The sequence below is a fragment of the Colossoma macropomum genome, unplaced genomic scaffold, assembly GCF_904425465.1.
Source record: "Colossoma macropomum unplaced genomic scaffold, Colossoma_macropomum, whole genome shotgun sequence".
NCBI classification, from domain to species: domain Eukaryota; kingdom Metazoa; phylum Chordata; class Actinopteri; order Characiformes; family Serrasalmidae; genus Colossoma; species Colossoma macropomum.
The window spans coordinates 34,393,855-34,410,095 of record NW_023494810.1 but is presented as its reverse complement, the minus strand read 5'-3'; the positions used below and the strand labels follow the sequence as shown (position 1 = coordinate 34,410,095).

Below are 16,241 nucleotides of genomic sequence, written 5' to 3'. Positions count from 1 at the left end.
ACTCTGGAGAGCCTCCTGCTTGGATCTGTCAGCCGTGGCCTGAACAGTCCTGTAAAAAAATTAAAGAGGGAGAAAAACAAAACAAAACAAAAAACCCCAAAATAAAAACAGGAACGATGAGGGAAAGAAAAAAAAGATGATGGGTGAAGCGGATACTCATACACATCTGCTACTTTTCCTCTCTCTGATCAGGGAAAGTAAACAGATCAACACAAATTAGGGCTGCATCAATAAACACTTTGGATTCATTACACAAAAATAAATTCCACAAAATGAAACAAAGGACTCATTTTAGCTCCACTTAAATGTGAATTCCTCTGCTAGACGCTGCTATAAGTAAACTGCACTAATAGATGGTCACTGTGGTGTTCCGGGTGGTTGCCAGTGGACTGATAGGCAGTTGTTACAGTGTTCCGAGTGGTTAACAGATTGTTACCAAGCCTTTGTTTTGGTACCGCAGGCGGTTTTTTAGCATACTGTAGGTGGTGCTATGACACTGCAAGTGGTTGCTAGGGTGTTGCAAGGTGGTCACTATGGTATTTTAGGTGGTTGCTGGCAGTGTAAATGAACAGGCGTCCTCAAAACTGCACAGGGTTTAAACATTACTACGCTACAAAGTGTCCAGATTCTGAGAGTTGGTTTGTTATTTAAAGCAAAGATCGTTTTTAAATCGAAATCGCAGTTTGAAATGAGTGCAATTTTTATATTGCGAGAGCTGCAAATTTTTAAGAGCCTATTTTACCAACAACGCTGTCTTAATTTTTAAGTGGTGAAATTTAACCTAAAAACACAGACCTCTAAATCTACCTATAGATGAGCTAGCAACAAACCATTCATGAGCTTTGACAACCTAACCGCTACGTTCAGTGCTCAAGAAACATTTTTTACATCTGGCCTGATGAATATTCAAATTTGCATAAGGAGAAACAGCCACAGCAGAGTTCACAGCTGCTCAGGAGAGAAGGGTCTGCCTGCAGACTGCAGGACAGGGGCGGAACCTGGAGGGGCAGAACCGCTCTGGAGGCTGACCGATCAGAACAAAGTGGGCGAGCTGACCAATCAGAGCCTACTGGGCTCATCGGGAGGCGGGGCTTAAAGACACATGAGCTCTAACAGAGCGTTTCAGACAGAGGGTGAATAGAGGTGAACATCATCTATGATGACATCCTGAATTTGTTGTTGAATCAGCACCTTCAGATCAGATGCATTAAAATGCATCAATTGTAAAAAATAATTAATTCAGTGCGGCAGCTGTAGCACATTTTTTCTTTTCAATGAAACTCTGCAATGGAAGTTTGTGAAGAGGAGGTATTAAAATTAGATCTGCTTTGCAAAGATAATATGTAAATGTATTAAACAAATACGAGAAACTAAAAGAAAGGGGAAAAAAGTTAACACTCAATCCTGGAACGTCTTTCTTTTTTCATACTCAGTAATGTGTGATGTTCAGTATGTAATGTTTCAGTGTTAGTGCTACAGACATGCATAAAACCTGCACTCTAATTTCTGTTATTGTAGAGGCTCTAGGTGCAGATCTGCTCCAGCCTGCAGTCGCACCGCCGCAGCTTCAGAACACACCCATGCATCCTCACCGTCATGCCAAAACACGGCATGCACACACACACACACACACACACACGCTGAGCCCTATACCTCCAGAACTACTCTATGAAGATCTGACGCTGAGTGAGAACCTGAGAGAGCTCTCTCTGCAACTGCCTGTACTTCTGATTATCAGGGAGAGACTCAATAGATCTGAAAACAGAAACGGAAAAACAGACACAGAGATAAACAGTAAAGAACGCAAAAGAACGACAGAAGAGCAGATGATAAACAGAACAGAGGATAAACCAAATCATGAGAGCAAATGAGCAAAGGAGAAAAAAGAGAATAAAAAAGAGAAATGAAGAGAAGACAAGAAAATAAAAGAAAGGAGTAAAGAGAACAAAATGAGAAGAGAAGAAGAAGAGAGGAAGTGAAAGAGAAAAAGAAGACAAGAGAAAAGAGCAAAAGAAGAGAGAAAAGTGAAAGAGAAGAGAGGAAAAGGGAGAAGAGAAGAAGAGAAGAAAAAAGAAGAGCAGAGCAGAGAAAAGGAGAAAAAAAAGAGGTGATGTGGAGAGAAGAGGAGAAGAGAGGAGAAAAGAAGAGCAGAGAAGAGAGGAGAAAAGAAGAGAAGAGCAAAGATGAGAAGACAAAAGAGCAGAGAATAGAAAAGAAGAGCAGAGCAGCGGAAAGAAGAGGAGAGAAGAAGAGAAATGGAAAGAAGAGGAGAGCACAGAAGAGGAGAGAAGAAGAGAAGCAGAGAGGAAAGGGAAGAAGAGGAAAGAAGGGAGAGAAGAGGAGAGAAGAGGAAAGAAGAGGAGAGAAGAAGAGAGAAGAGGAAAGAAGAGGAAAGAAGAAGAGAGAAGAGGAAAGAAGAGGAGAGAAGAGGAAAGAAGAGAGGAGAAGAGAGGAGGAGAGAGGAGAGGAGAGAAGAGAAGATGCAGATGGACTCTGAGGATGAACAGAGTGAACTGATGGGGGGACGGTTCAGTCCTGAGGGGCTTTTCTGTAAATCTCAGTCACATGAACACAGAGAGAAGAACACACTGAGACTGATCTGATGTGTTATACATGTCTTATATATGTGCCTATATGTATTATATACATCCTATACAGGTTAAACACATCCCATGTGTTATATACGTTCCACATGTATGATATAGCTGTAAGTGATTTCTTCTGAGCCGGTCTGAAAAACAAAATTTAGTCCCAGATTTCTGCTTCACGCGTCCAGCCATCACAGATTTATTCACTCATTAATAGCACAATTCATTTAACATTAATCATGATTATAATTAATTCATGATTATTACTGATTAGCCTAAATAGGTATTGGATGATGATTACAAATAATACTCAGCTGCCATGAGAAGAGGTTTGGAGGATAAACGAACACAATGACTGACATCAAATCACTACTTACTGTATTACTGTTATTTATTTTATTAATATTAGTGTTAACGGATCAGATTAAGAACTTCTCAAAGCAATTTTCACACATGACTAAAACTTGCACATCGCTTTAAGTGTCTGTAACAATAATAATAATAATAACAATAATAACAACAACAACAACAACAATAATAATATCCCATATGTATTATATATTTGCAGGTATCTATGTGTGTGAAGTGTGTGTCTAAATCTAAATGTAATCCTGATCTCAGGAACCAAAAATAAATTATTTTGTGTATAAAAAATGAGATTAGCGCTTTATGCAGTAGACCTTAGTCTTGTTTTTCTCTGTTTACTGCTTTCGGACATTCGGACGCTCACACACACACACGGTTCTCTCACGTACCTCAGGCCATTAACGATGTCCTTGGTCTTGCCGAAGTAGATCTCGTTCAGAGTGGAGCGGATTTTATTCTCCATGTCCTACAAACACACACACAGACACACACACACACACACACACACACACAGACACACACAGACACACACACACACACACACAGTTACGAATGGAAACACTCAGCACTCACAGTAAGGCGTCACATTACATCATCTAATAATCTAATAACGATATATGGAGACTGAGACTGAACAGAGGAGTGAGAGTGTTTTACCTCCACCAGGCGGCCGATGTTGGCGATGTGTGGAGAGGACTCACTAACCGTCTCATCTTTCTCCATCTGAGAGAGAGAGAGAGAGAGAGAGAGAGAGAGAGAGAGAGAGAGAGAGAGAGATTAGTAGTGTTCCACTGATGAAGTAGTTAAACTGCTCTTTGATGTTGGTGGAAAGTAGACATTAAAAACCTTACACACTTTTTCCCCTACACACACACACACACACCACACACACACACACACACACACACACTCTTACTCAGGGGACACTCAGAGACTATGTAAAATGAACTTCCCTGCAGCTAAACACACTGATCAGAGAGACGCAGTGAAAATGAAAGGTGTTTCATACTCAGTCACAGTGACGAAGCTAATAACAGCTTCATGTGCAGAAGGTTTCACACTGTATATGGAGGAGGTGTGAAGTGTGTGAAGTGAGAGGTGACGCAGATGGAAAGTGCAGCTGCTGCTCGTGTGTCAGTGAGGTTTTACAGCAACACTGATAAACTACACTATCGACTAATATAGACACAGATAACCATTAAAAAGGGAAATCCACAGCTCGAACTTCCTCATTCACGAATAAAAACATCTCCTATTGGAGACAGAGCAGAGTAACCTTTCTCTGTTACACCTGGTTGTTATGGCAACTTTTGCATTATCTGGCTGTTATGGTTACCTGCAGGTGTGCACTACCCGGTTGTTACGGTTACCTGCAACTATGCATTACCTGGTGGTTATGGTTACCCGCAACTATGCATTACCAGGTGGTTACGGTTACCTGCAACTATGCATTACCTGGTGTTATGGTTACCTGCAACTATGCATTACCTGGTTGTTATGGTTACCTGCAACTATGCATTATCTGATTGTTATGGTTACCTGCAACTATGCATTACCTGGTGGTTATAGTTATCTACAACTATGCATTACCCGGTTTTTATGGTTACTTGCAGGTGCGCATTACCCAGTTGTCATGGTTACCTGCAGGTGTGCATTACCAGGTTGTTATGGTTATCGGCAGGTGTGAATTACCTGGTTGTTGTGGTTACCTGCAGGTGTGCACTACCAGGTTGTTATGGTTACCTGCAGGTGTGCATCATCAGGTTGTTATGGTAACCTGCAGGTATGCATTACCTGGTTGTTATGGTCACCTGCATGTATGCATTACCTGATTATTACTTTTCCTGCATCACTGGATTACCAGGCTATTACGGCTACCTTCAAGTTTGCATTACCTGGTTGTTATGGTTACATGAACCTCTGCTTTTCTGGCTGTTATGATTTCTTTCATCAATGCATCACCTGGCTGTTATGGTTACCTGTCTGGTGAGGCTTCCGCCCAAATTCATAGTTCCAGAGCCAGTCTTGGTCGTCTGCAGCCACAGCATCACAGTGGACGTGAGTTTATAGTGAGCCGTACGACCGCTGGACTTTTCCTGAGAGAGAGAGAGAGACACAGACAGAGAGAGACACAGACAGAGAAAGCAAGACAATAAATTAACAGACAGACAGACAGGTAACCAGGCAGATTACAAATAATTACAACAAAGTGAAGAAAATGCCAATCACTCACCTGCACCTCCACCACGTGGATGGAGTCCCAGCAACCTTTAATTTTTTTGGAGCCATCTCCGGCCTTCTTAATCAGGATGACTCCGGCAAAACCGTGATCCAAATCCCACAGGTACACGGACGAAACTCCGCCCTCAAAATACCTACATCACACAGGTGAGCACTTTCATTATCAAGATTTAATAAGCTGGTTCGTGCACATAAATTTATGCTCAAATTTTCAGTGACACTTTATTCTGAGATGTCATTTTTAGATGAGGATTAGGTTTTGGGTTGAGGTTAAGGTTAGGATTAAGATTAGGGCCAGGGTGAGGGTTAGGATTAGGTTTTGGGTTGAGGTTAAGGTTAGGATTAGGGCCTGGCCCAGTATTGTTAACTGGCATCTAACAAAATCATAAAAACTGGTGCAGATGTGTTAGAAATAAATTAGGCTTATTAATTAATTGACTGCTAGTCGGCACTCACAGGTCCCTGTACTGGTCGAAGGCATTGTTGGCCTCCACCTCCAGCTTCCTCAGACGAGCGGAGGGCATCGCGCCATCGTCAATGGGGGGCTCGTACTTATTACTCCACGGAGATCTAAAAAACACACACGATAGAAAGTCAGACATTATCATCAAAGAAAATATCAGCGTCCATCAACTGATAAACTAGTAAACACAATCTCAAAATTCACTTTTACAATATGGTTTCCTAATTAGGTTCAAGAATGAAAGACAGAGAAGGCTCAGGTTTGACAGATCGTAAGAAACCACTCGTGTTTATGTGGAATGTAAGTCTAGTGAACAATTTAGCCCCGGGGTCGGCAACCTGCGGCTCTTTTACTGCCCTGTTGCTCCACAGCAGAATCAGATTTGTAGGTAAAAATAAAATAATCCTCCTTTACAGTAAAATAAAGCTCTGCTGATCGTTCAACACAGCTTAACAATAAATGGTCTTAAAGTCTGGAGTTAATGTAGAACTGCTGATTCACCCTTTAACCCTGAAGATCAGCGCAGACTGCTGGTCACCATAGCAACACAGACAACAGTCTCACCTAGCTAGTAGCTAACGAAACAGCAAAGAGGGAGATTTAAGACGGACATCGATAATTTGGAGATGAATGGACTTATTAGTGTTTATAATCACTCCAGCTGGTTTCCTGATACGTTTAATCTGCAACGAGAAACTCAAACACTAAAAAGTCGAGTGGCTGTAATCAGTTTCTCATTCGCCAGCTTCTTGTTTTACTTCTTCCGTTCCACCTTAAATGGTGCAACAGCTAGCTACATAGTTAACTACATTCTGGCGCCTCAGGTATCATTTAAGGTGGAACGAGAAAATTCGAACAAGAAGCTGGTGAATGAGAAGCGACTTCAGCCTCGTAAAAAATCTCTACCTTTGCAGAAAGGTTTCCTGCTGGAGATGTGAGAAAAGCGGCTATAGCTGAGCTAAAGCTGAAAGCAGAGCAAAGTGAGTGTGTTTTTATTTATATTTTTATTTTTATCCTATACTGGTACATTAACACACATGTAAAATGAACATAAAACGTTGCGGCTCCCAAGGTGGTTTGATTTTTGCTGAAAGGACAAAAGCTCTTCTTAACATTTGGGTTGCAACTCCTGGTTTAGATGCAACACACAGACTGGACAGAAGTAAAAAGTAACAGATGCTAAATCAATAAGTGTCTGTTTTACTCAACACATTTGGTCAGCATGTGAGCAGTCATGTGACCTGAGTAACCCACATCTGGTTTGAATGATATGAAACAAGACCACTGGGCGGGGATATGAACCGTGCTAGGGCTGCTGGGTTTTAGTGAGCTTTGGTACAGGGATGTTGGGTGTAGATTTGATTTGAGACAGGGCCTCAGGCTTTGGCTTTAATTTGCGAACAGGCGTTAGGTTTGACTTTGATTTGGGAGAGGGCCATTGTGTTTGAGTGCGTTTTGGGACACAGTCACTAGGTTTTGGTGGGTTTGGGACAGGGCTACTGGGATTTGGCTTTTATTTGCAACAGGTGAGAGTGATGTAGGACAGGGCCTACTGGTTGGGTTTTTTTGCAAAAGATCCACTTTGAGTTTGATTTGGGACAGGGCCTTGAGTGCAAAGTGCAGTTCTGGGGCTGACCTGTAGGAGTCGCCATCACGGTTATAGTCACAGAGCAGGTAGTCTTTCCCCACAACCTTATCCCTGGCGATCTTCAGAGGCTGATCCACAGAGGACAGCAAATCCTCACACAGGCTGGGCACCTACACACACACACACACACACACACACACTTCATTACAGTGCACACAACAGTCTGTAACAGCCCTACAAGTAAAATGCATGTAAAGCTCTCCTAAACAGATAAATCTGCAGTATTTAACTCTAACAGAAACCTCGTTATTGGTTCTGTTGAACACCAACGCATTAATCAACAACGACCTGCAGCGTTTCAGTACTGACTCACACCGCGTCCTGAGTGTGAAATCCCCCCCGACCTCGCCGTTTCCTTTTTCAGAGCAGATTGTTTTACAGGTTAGAGTATCTGTTACAGTCGGGCTCTAAATCTCAGCTACGCTCGCAGCGTTTAAGGGAAGCAGTGACTCATAACAGCGACGCAGTGCAGGTGAGTGAAGAAACCTACATTAGTAAGAGTTAATGATCAAACCGATATCAGGAGGAGGGATCAATAGTTTGTTTATTAACCGGAGAGGAGAGTGAATCACACAAAACACACAAAATCACACACTCCGGCAAAACACTCCCTCATATAGACAACGAGAGAGAGAGAGACGGAGAGAGGGAGGAGGAGAGAGAAGGAAAAAAAACATAGTCTGATTGCAGATGAGTGAGAGAGAGAGAGAGAGAGAGAGAGAGAGAGAGAGAGAGAGAGAGAGAGAGAAAGAGAGGAAGAAAGAGAGAAGAGGGGAAGAGATAGATAGAGAGAAGAAGAAGCGTGAGAGAGGAAGAAAGAAGGTAGTAGGAAGAGAGAGAAGGAAGAGGTAGAGGGAGAGAGCAAGAATGGGAGGGGGAGAGAGAGGGAAAGAGAGAAGGAAGGAAGAACAAGAGAGAAGAAGAAAGATATATACATATGTAGGTAGAGAGAGAAAAAGGGAGGGGGGAAGAGAGAAAATGAAGGAGTGAGAGAAGAAGAGAGAGATAGAAAGAGAAAGGATGGACTAAAGCAAGAGAGAGGGAGAAAGAGAGAAGAGGGGAGGAGAGAGATCGATTTAGACTGAGAACAAGAGAGAGAACAAGAGGACTCAAGCGATAGATAGATAGAGAGAGAACAAGTGAGAGAGAGAGAGAGAGAGAGAGAGAGAGAGAGAGGGAGAACACAAGGGCTACATCTGCTCCTGTAGAGTGAGTGACAGCTATGCTAATAGTCGCTAACAATGCTGTGTGTATGAGGGTGAGAGAGAGAGAGAGAGAGAGAGAGATGGGGGGGTGTTGGGATGACAGGAAATGGATGTAAACATACAGAAAAGAAGGGGCAGCAAGAGAGAGAGAGAGAGAGAGAGAGAGAGAGAGAGAGATACACGAGATTAATGTGATTAGTTCAGCGATTCACTACAGCATTCATTAAAGGGACAGTCCAGCTAAAAATATAATTCCTCATTTTCCCCCTTTTAGCCTCAATGCAGTCGACCAATCAAGTCACTTTTGGCGTCTGAAGTTTAGCTTCTTTAGTTTTAGCACTGGAGCTACGAGGCTAATGTAGCTAACAAGTAATGCAAACTTATATGGCACCAATTAGCACAGTGCTAACTGCATGCCTTAATCATCACACACAATCCCACAGACTCTAACATATCTGCAAGATTAAACGGTTGAAATGTAAACAGAGTGGTTCAGAGTGGTTTGGTGTGAAACGCTCTGTTCTAGATAAACTTACAGAGTCAGAACTGTTCACAGTGGTGGTGATAGGAACCAGACGTCCACCTCTAAAAGCTCCCTCACAGAAAGTTCCTACATGAAATGGTTATGAATTCACTGCCTGATGACTGAGACACTGTTTTATGATAGTTTAGAGAACTTAAACTCCATTCATGGTGGAGGGATACATGCAGGGCGCTGTGAGGCAAAATAGTCCCCAAAGAAAACTTATTATTTCAGATATTAGTGTTGTAGTCATGGTGACCCCTGGTTCCTATCAGCACCACTGTAAAGACATCTGAACCATTTCACACCAAACCGCTCTGAATCTCTCTGATTACACCTCACACACTGAATTATGCAAAAATTCTGACAAACCAGTGGAACTGCCCTTCAAATAATCTCTAATAGCCTTGATTATGAGCTTTCTGACACTAATGTACATTAGCACGGCTAAAACGAAGGAATTTTGTCTGTACTTTTGTTCCATTTTTACAGAACCCAGAAACCACATAAGCAAGTCTTTCAGTTTATCTATTATCCCGAAACAGTTTAAAGCAAGTTTCTGCCTGAAGAACCACTTTAATCTAATTACACTTCAATCTAAACAGAGTGAACAGAAAAACAGACTCATCATTAGTAAAATTTTAAATAATATTCCACAATTCTTCCACTATTTTTCTACAACTTCAGTGCTATTTTTGTGAAATGTATGTTTCTAATGTAAAACACAGCATTTAAATGCTCTCATATCAGCAACACAAAACGAGACAGTGACCATCTTACAGTTAAAACCTGATAAAGAACAGAATGATTATAATTCTCTAACCAGACTGGGACTATTTTAACGCTTCCCAGCTGTTTGTATGTAGTGCACAGCGATGCTGTTGAGTGTCGTCTCTCTGTATTTTAAGAGGCCAATATCATGTAAGCGGGTGTAACTGTGTTTAAACGGGCCACATTCACACAGCGTATCCTGGTGGGAATCTGCCAAGGCGGAATGTTTGAAGTGACAGACGGCTTTGTGTCCGACTGTGACGGAGTCAGTAACTCTCCTCTGTGTGAGCAGATCCTCCTTCCCTGCATTTGTCCATTAGCGCAGCAGCTACACTCGGCTTACGTTACAGCGGATATCTTAAAGTGGGCATCAGTGTATTTTATGAATACGAGTAAACGAGCCCGGTCTCGCCCTGATACCAGTATCAGGACATGGGCACTTTAATTCTTCTCAGATGACCAAGAGCCGCAGCAAAAACATTAAACTACTTTCATAGCTCAGTCTTATGGCCTGTTTATGATTCCAGCTGACCATTTCGAACCTGAGGCTGGAGTTCTACGCTTGGAAACCGTCAGGAGGCATTTTCTGCACTTTAACTCACTTTAGAGGCAAACAATTAGCAAAATAGCGTTTTAAACTCTCTGAAAACTGAAAAAGATTTTTTTTTGTGGAAATAAGGTGGAATATTCCTTTAATGAAGCAGGGAAAAGAGGGTGGGGTCTGAATTCAGCACCAGCATGGTGAATATCTAGCAGGCACACACTGACCAGGTCAATGAGGTCACTGAGATTCTTCTCGATCTGCTGTGGAGGCAGACGCCTCATCAGGTCCAGAGCACAGTCTAACTGCTGATCATTCTGCAGAGAGAAGAGAGAGAGAGAGAGAGAGAGAGAGAGAGAGAGAGAGAGAATATTGCTGTTAATATTAATATACTTCCACAAAGCTTTGCAATAATGAGCTGAACAGAGAGAACAAAGTAAAACCCCAAACTTGCAGCACATAATTTTTATCTGAGTAGCACAAAAAAACTGAAAGGTTCATCACTTTTATATCGACACCACAGTTCGAATGAGTGAGATGGTCAAAACAGCATCAGCTGCAGTTTTAATTATCACCTATATAATCAGAAACTCTGTATTTTGGCAAGTTTTAAGCAGCAAAATTTAACCCAATAACACTCGTGAACAGCCTGCAGATGAGCTCGACCAATCAGAAGCAAGCAACCACCCACGTGCTGTGACACCACACCCACGACTAACTGGCAGTGTGGTGCATTACATTCAATGTTCAATCCTCAGGCCAGAGAAAGTGGATATGCTGATTTTGTTCAGTTCATTTTATGGAAAAATAGCTGCAATTTAAATATTCATCAGAAAAATCACAATTTGATTTTTCGCCCAAATCGCTCGGACCCAATAATATAGCAGGAGTAAAAACGTAAACACAGACGACCACCACAGGCTGGTTTCACCTGACAGAAGAGAAACTGCCTTTATACACTGAAATATCCTGAATACTGTCCCACTTTCCTCTCTGTCGAGATCCTGTCACCACACTTTATCATTACGCCGCTGCAAAAGCGTCTTAAGGGTGGATGATACGAGTAAAATATAAACAAATATAATCGTGACATTTATAATCGTGAAAGACACTTCAGAACACAGCTGGAAGGAAAATGCAAATATGGAGTTAGATGCCATTAGAAATCTGAATTCAAATGCAAAAATCTGACTTTAAATGTACTTTAAATCTATCATTACACCTGAACACTCAATTTCAATGTTTGTAAAGTCCGTTTGGAGCTGAATAAGGAAAAATGGTAAAAAAAAAAAAGCTTTAGGTTTTATTAAATCGCCGCTACTGTTTACAGACTATCTATAATTGGTCCAAATTAGACGATGCACTGATGTGGGAACTGTAAGCCACGGGATATGAATATTTATAACTGAACAGTAAAACCATCTGAGATTACAAATGCTTTAAAGTGAAAAAATCTGTTTAGTGTTTAAGCATCTATTTTATCTGCTGATACTAACGCAATTCTGAATAAAGGTGGGCAAAAAATATTATATCACAATACTTTTAAGACATTTTCACAATAGATGACATGCATCACAATATTTTGCCCTTCTGAGATTTAATAAGTTGGAACAGACAAGACAGAACCTGCAGTCTCACATATACAAAAAATAACGTGATAATACTAAATCTACAACTACAATGGTTTTTATTCGATGTTTTATAAACTGCGCTGCACTAAATCCACATTATCAAGCTTAATTAAGCTCACTTTGTAATGAAATAAATGTTTTTTAAATGGTGACGATATCCACAATATTATCGTGACATCATTTATCACAATAACAATAAAATATCATCAAATTGCCCATCTCTAATTCTGACATCAATGTGCATCACTGGTCTAAATCTAAATCTAAGGCCCAAACCCCTTTCACTCCTCGCCCCACCACTCAGCCCTAGCCCTCCGTTTTGCGCGTTCACGTCTAGGAGTAGGGTGTCCTGATTCCTGTTGAGACAGAGGGGTGGGGTGAAGTGTTGGGGCTACATGACCCTCCAAACGGAGGTTTTTCAGAGACTCCAAACAGAGAGATATGAGAAAAAAAGAAAAACCGGTAAGTTGGAGAACAAGAGACCAAAGAAACACACAAATGTGAGAATTTTCTCTGTTAAAAAATATAATCATCATTGTATTTTCTTAGTTTAATGTCGTTTCAGTGTATTGTGGTCCTTTCATTCATAACAAGCATGAAAAATCCCTACTAGCAGTAGCAGCTAATATCTCGCTAGCTAAAATTCTCATTCCACCTTAAATAGTCCAGCAGTTCTGAAGCTGAAGCGCCAGAATGTAACTGCTGCTCCATTTAAGGTGGAACAGGAAAATTCGAACCAGAATCTGGTGAATATCTGACTTCAGCTTCATATCACTGAAGAATTAGGGGTGGGTGATAATATATAATTGCCCCCCATGCAGCTTATTAGCATTACTAATAATTGTTACCATGATAAAGTAATAATAGTTATTACTATTATTATTATTAATAATAATAAATTAATAATACAGTTAATAAAATAACACTTTAATTATCATCATTATTATCATTACTGTGATAAACTGTCGAGGTACTCTTTTCTAAGAATATCATTGATATCGCCAATATTTAAAGAACGTTTCATTACAAAGTGAGCTTAATTAAGAATTAAGCCTGCTTAACTGGATTTAGTTTAGCGCAAGTTTGTAAAACACTGAATGAAAATCTGCGTAATTGTAGAATTTGTATTATTATTATTATTATAATAATGATTATAATCGCCCAGCTGTAGTGCAGCTTACAGTACAGCAGCAGAGCCAGCCATGTGATCTGACGGCCACAAGACGCTGTTCCGTTATTTAAAGCTGCATCTGCTGGCTGGGGGCTCATGGGAAATCTCTGAGGCTGAGAGAATAAGTGAAAGCGTGGGAACGCGTCTGCTTTAGAACCAGGAAGTAAAGAATCAAGACGGCCTGCAGCTGAAACCGAGCGAAGACCGGAAAGTGAAGCAGACCAAACAATAGTCCAAATACACACTCTCAAAGAGGGTTTTTTAGGAAAGACAAAGGTTCTACACAGAACCGTGAACACTCAGAGAACCATTTGCATGCTTAAATGGTTCTATGCATGGTAAAATGGATCTTCAGATTGATGGAGAATGTGTTTATGGTTCTATTCAGCTCCAAAAATGTTTTTGCTATTGTTACGATGTCAAACCTGTAACAACAGAAGAACACTTTCAAAAAACGTTCTACATAGAACCAAATACAACACACTCTCCATCAATCTGAAGAACCATTTCCCATGCAAAGAACCATTTAAGCATGCAAATGGTTCTCTGAGTGTTCGTGGCTCTGCAGGGAACCATTGTGTTTACCAAAGAGTCCATCTTTTCCAAGCGTGTCCGGTTCATCAGTGCGGCTCTCGCACCATTTACATACACACACACACAGGAACGCGCTCGTTTGCAAACCACAGACCCACAATCAAATTATTTTCAGACACTTTTCTCTCATTTTCCTATTGGAATATTATATTCTAAGTTACTATAATATTTTATTGTGTTCCTCAACTCGTGTCTGATCTGCTTTACAGTAACCACAAAGATCAGGAAGGAAAATTGAGAGAATGTTCCACAAAGAGGCTGTTAGTAAAATCGTACCTAAAGATTATTTAGAATGAGCTACAAACGCATTCATCACTGCACTTATCTCCATCGCACACTTACAGAGACGTAACTTTTCAGTTCGGTACTTAAAAACAGTGAAAACGAGTGAAAAGGTGGACGTACACGTAAAGCTACGTAAAGCCGATACAGTCCTCGCTCTCTTTGGAGCGTCTCTCATTTACCGTATTTGGGAAACTAGGCATCTGGGTGCAGCCTATCAGAGTAAAGTGGGTGGGGGAGAGGGTGGGGCTTATGCCGTAGACACACCCACACTGAAAATATGGCATTAAGGCCAAATATACAGAGATACACAGCAGAACTGGGCAATACAACACATACATACATATATGTATATGTATATGCGTTTACACATATGTGTATGTGTGTGTGTGTGTGTGTATATATATATATATATATATATGTACACACACACACAAGTCTGGTTCCATTGTCTTAAATTATGTTTACCATTTTGGTGATATGAGGTTTTTGTAAAAGCTGCAACAATTAAACGACTTTATTGACTAAAATCGATGACCAGATTAGTTGGCAACTAATTTAATAGTCGATTAGTTGATGACATCACGCGTGTTTCTCTCGCTCACCAGGAACGTTTTGTTCGCTTACTGGAGAGCTAACCAAAGCGTGATGGCAGCCTCAAGAACAAAATCCTCAAAAACGCGGGAGCTTTTCACGCTAAACTCCGAAAAAAGTTGTTCTATCTGTAAAGCCGACCTCAGTTGGGAGCACATCCTCCACACTGGAGCATCTGAAGAGAAAACATGTCGGTTGACTGGATGAAGAAGATTCGTCTCGGTAAGACAGCTGCGCTAGCGAGGTAGTTAGCTAATGCTAAGAGCCGCCCTACTTCGTATTATGAGGTGTAACATCTATTTTGAATGCATGTTCTCTGCAATCGTTATTGGAGCTGCAGAGAAGAAGCAACTATTATTCACAGCGACCCTGTTCACTTTCCGAATAACGTTTACAGTTTAAAACCCTGCACTGTCGTCTTGACGTCGGTTCGATTTTTCTGAATCGCTGCTGCGATTTAAACTGCGATTCTATTCTATAAATTGAGGTTCAGGCCTGACTAGACCAGAATATTAACCTAAACTGGCTTAAAGCTTGACCCCTTAATGTAGTGAGCCAGACTGCCAGTAAGTTGTGGTTGTGATGTCACAAAACATGGAGGTTCGGTTCCCTCTGATTGGTCTACCTTATGTAGACAGTTCTCGAATTCTTCGTTATTTGGTTACATTTACTAAAAACAGCGTTTTTGATGATGGAGGCTATAATTTTTTAAAAATTGCAGCTCTTGCGATGTGAAAATTGCTCTCCCTTAGATTGTGATTTTTTCATATAAAAGCGATTAATCTTTCAGCCCTAAGGGGAACGTTTGCAAACAGCTGCAAACAGTTTTCTATGTGAGTTTCGGGAGGTGGCTCTCCGCAAACACACAGGGAAGCTGGATGTATAAATATAGAGCTTATGGCTGGAGACAGTGGTGCTCATAGATATACCTGCCTAGATGCCGCATTGGGTCCAGCCAGGTACGTCAACAGCGCCGCCATATTGGGGAGGTCAACATCGCTACTGGACTGCATTCAGTACCATTGCAGAGCGACAGTTTAAGAAAGATACCGTCTAAAATTACACTATTTCAGGAATATCACTCTCAGAAAGTGGGATAGGATTATATAACGGAGGGAACGCAGTGATCCACACTCATGTTTGTTTGTTGTTTATTGTTTGTGTGATGTTTATGTGTAGATAAGCCTGTGTGGTTGGTGAAACACAGAGAACCTGTTGATGTGATTAAGGAAATACTGATTTAGTTGTGTTACATTTGCATATCCTTGATTTTAAATTCTGACAGGAAAAAAAGATTGTTTCTCTTTTGTATCAGCAGGAAAGTTCATCAAAACAGTGAATTTTAAATAAGGTTTTCATCGTTATTGTCTTCAACGTTAGTTAGCAAACGCATAAAACAACCTCAAGCTAAATTTAAAAGCTGAAAGCTGCATGTGGTAATCGAGCGATTCATAAACTGAATAATAGATTATTCGTTTCAATAATCGATTATTCGTTTCAATAATCGACCGATTATTCGTTTCAATAATCGACCGATTATTCGACTATCAAAACAGTCGTTCGTTGCAGCCCTAATATAATGCGGACTCAAGTATTCGGGACGAGAGTGAAAACGCCCTAAAG

At 40.9% G+C, this 16,241-nt stretch overlaps 1 protein-coding gene across 2 annotated transcripts in view; it reads right to left on the bottom strand.

Moving 5' to 3' along the window:
• The window catches only part of capzb (capping actin protein of muscle Z-line subunit beta), a 29,097-nt gene that overhangs the window by 5,950 nt on the left and 6,906 nt on the right, over positions 1-16,241 (bottom strand). The window contains exons 2-9 of one of the 2 annotated variants that reach the window (XM_036559323.1): positions 10,574-10,663; positions 7,295-7,416; positions 5,652-5,765; positions 5,188-5,329; positions 4,934-5,050; positions 3,612-3,677; positions 3,344-3,420; positions 1,654-1,755 (exon numbers count right to left, since the gene is read on the bottom strand). In XM_036559323.1, the coding sequence (XP_036415216.1) occupies positions 1,662-1,755; positions 3,344-3,420; positions 3,612-3,677; positions 4,934-5,050; positions 5,188-5,329; positions 5,652-5,765; positions 7,295-7,416; positions 10,574-10,663 (822 nt within the window). In that variant the 3' untranslated portion in view covers positions 1,654-1,661. The remainder of the gene's footprint in view (positions 1-1,653; positions 1,756-3,343; positions 3,421-3,611; positions 3,678-4,933; positions 5,051-5,187; positions 5,330-5,651; positions 5,766-7,294; positions 7,417-10,573; positions 10,664-16,241) is intronic. The other variant, XM_036559324.1, reaches the window with a different exon arrangement.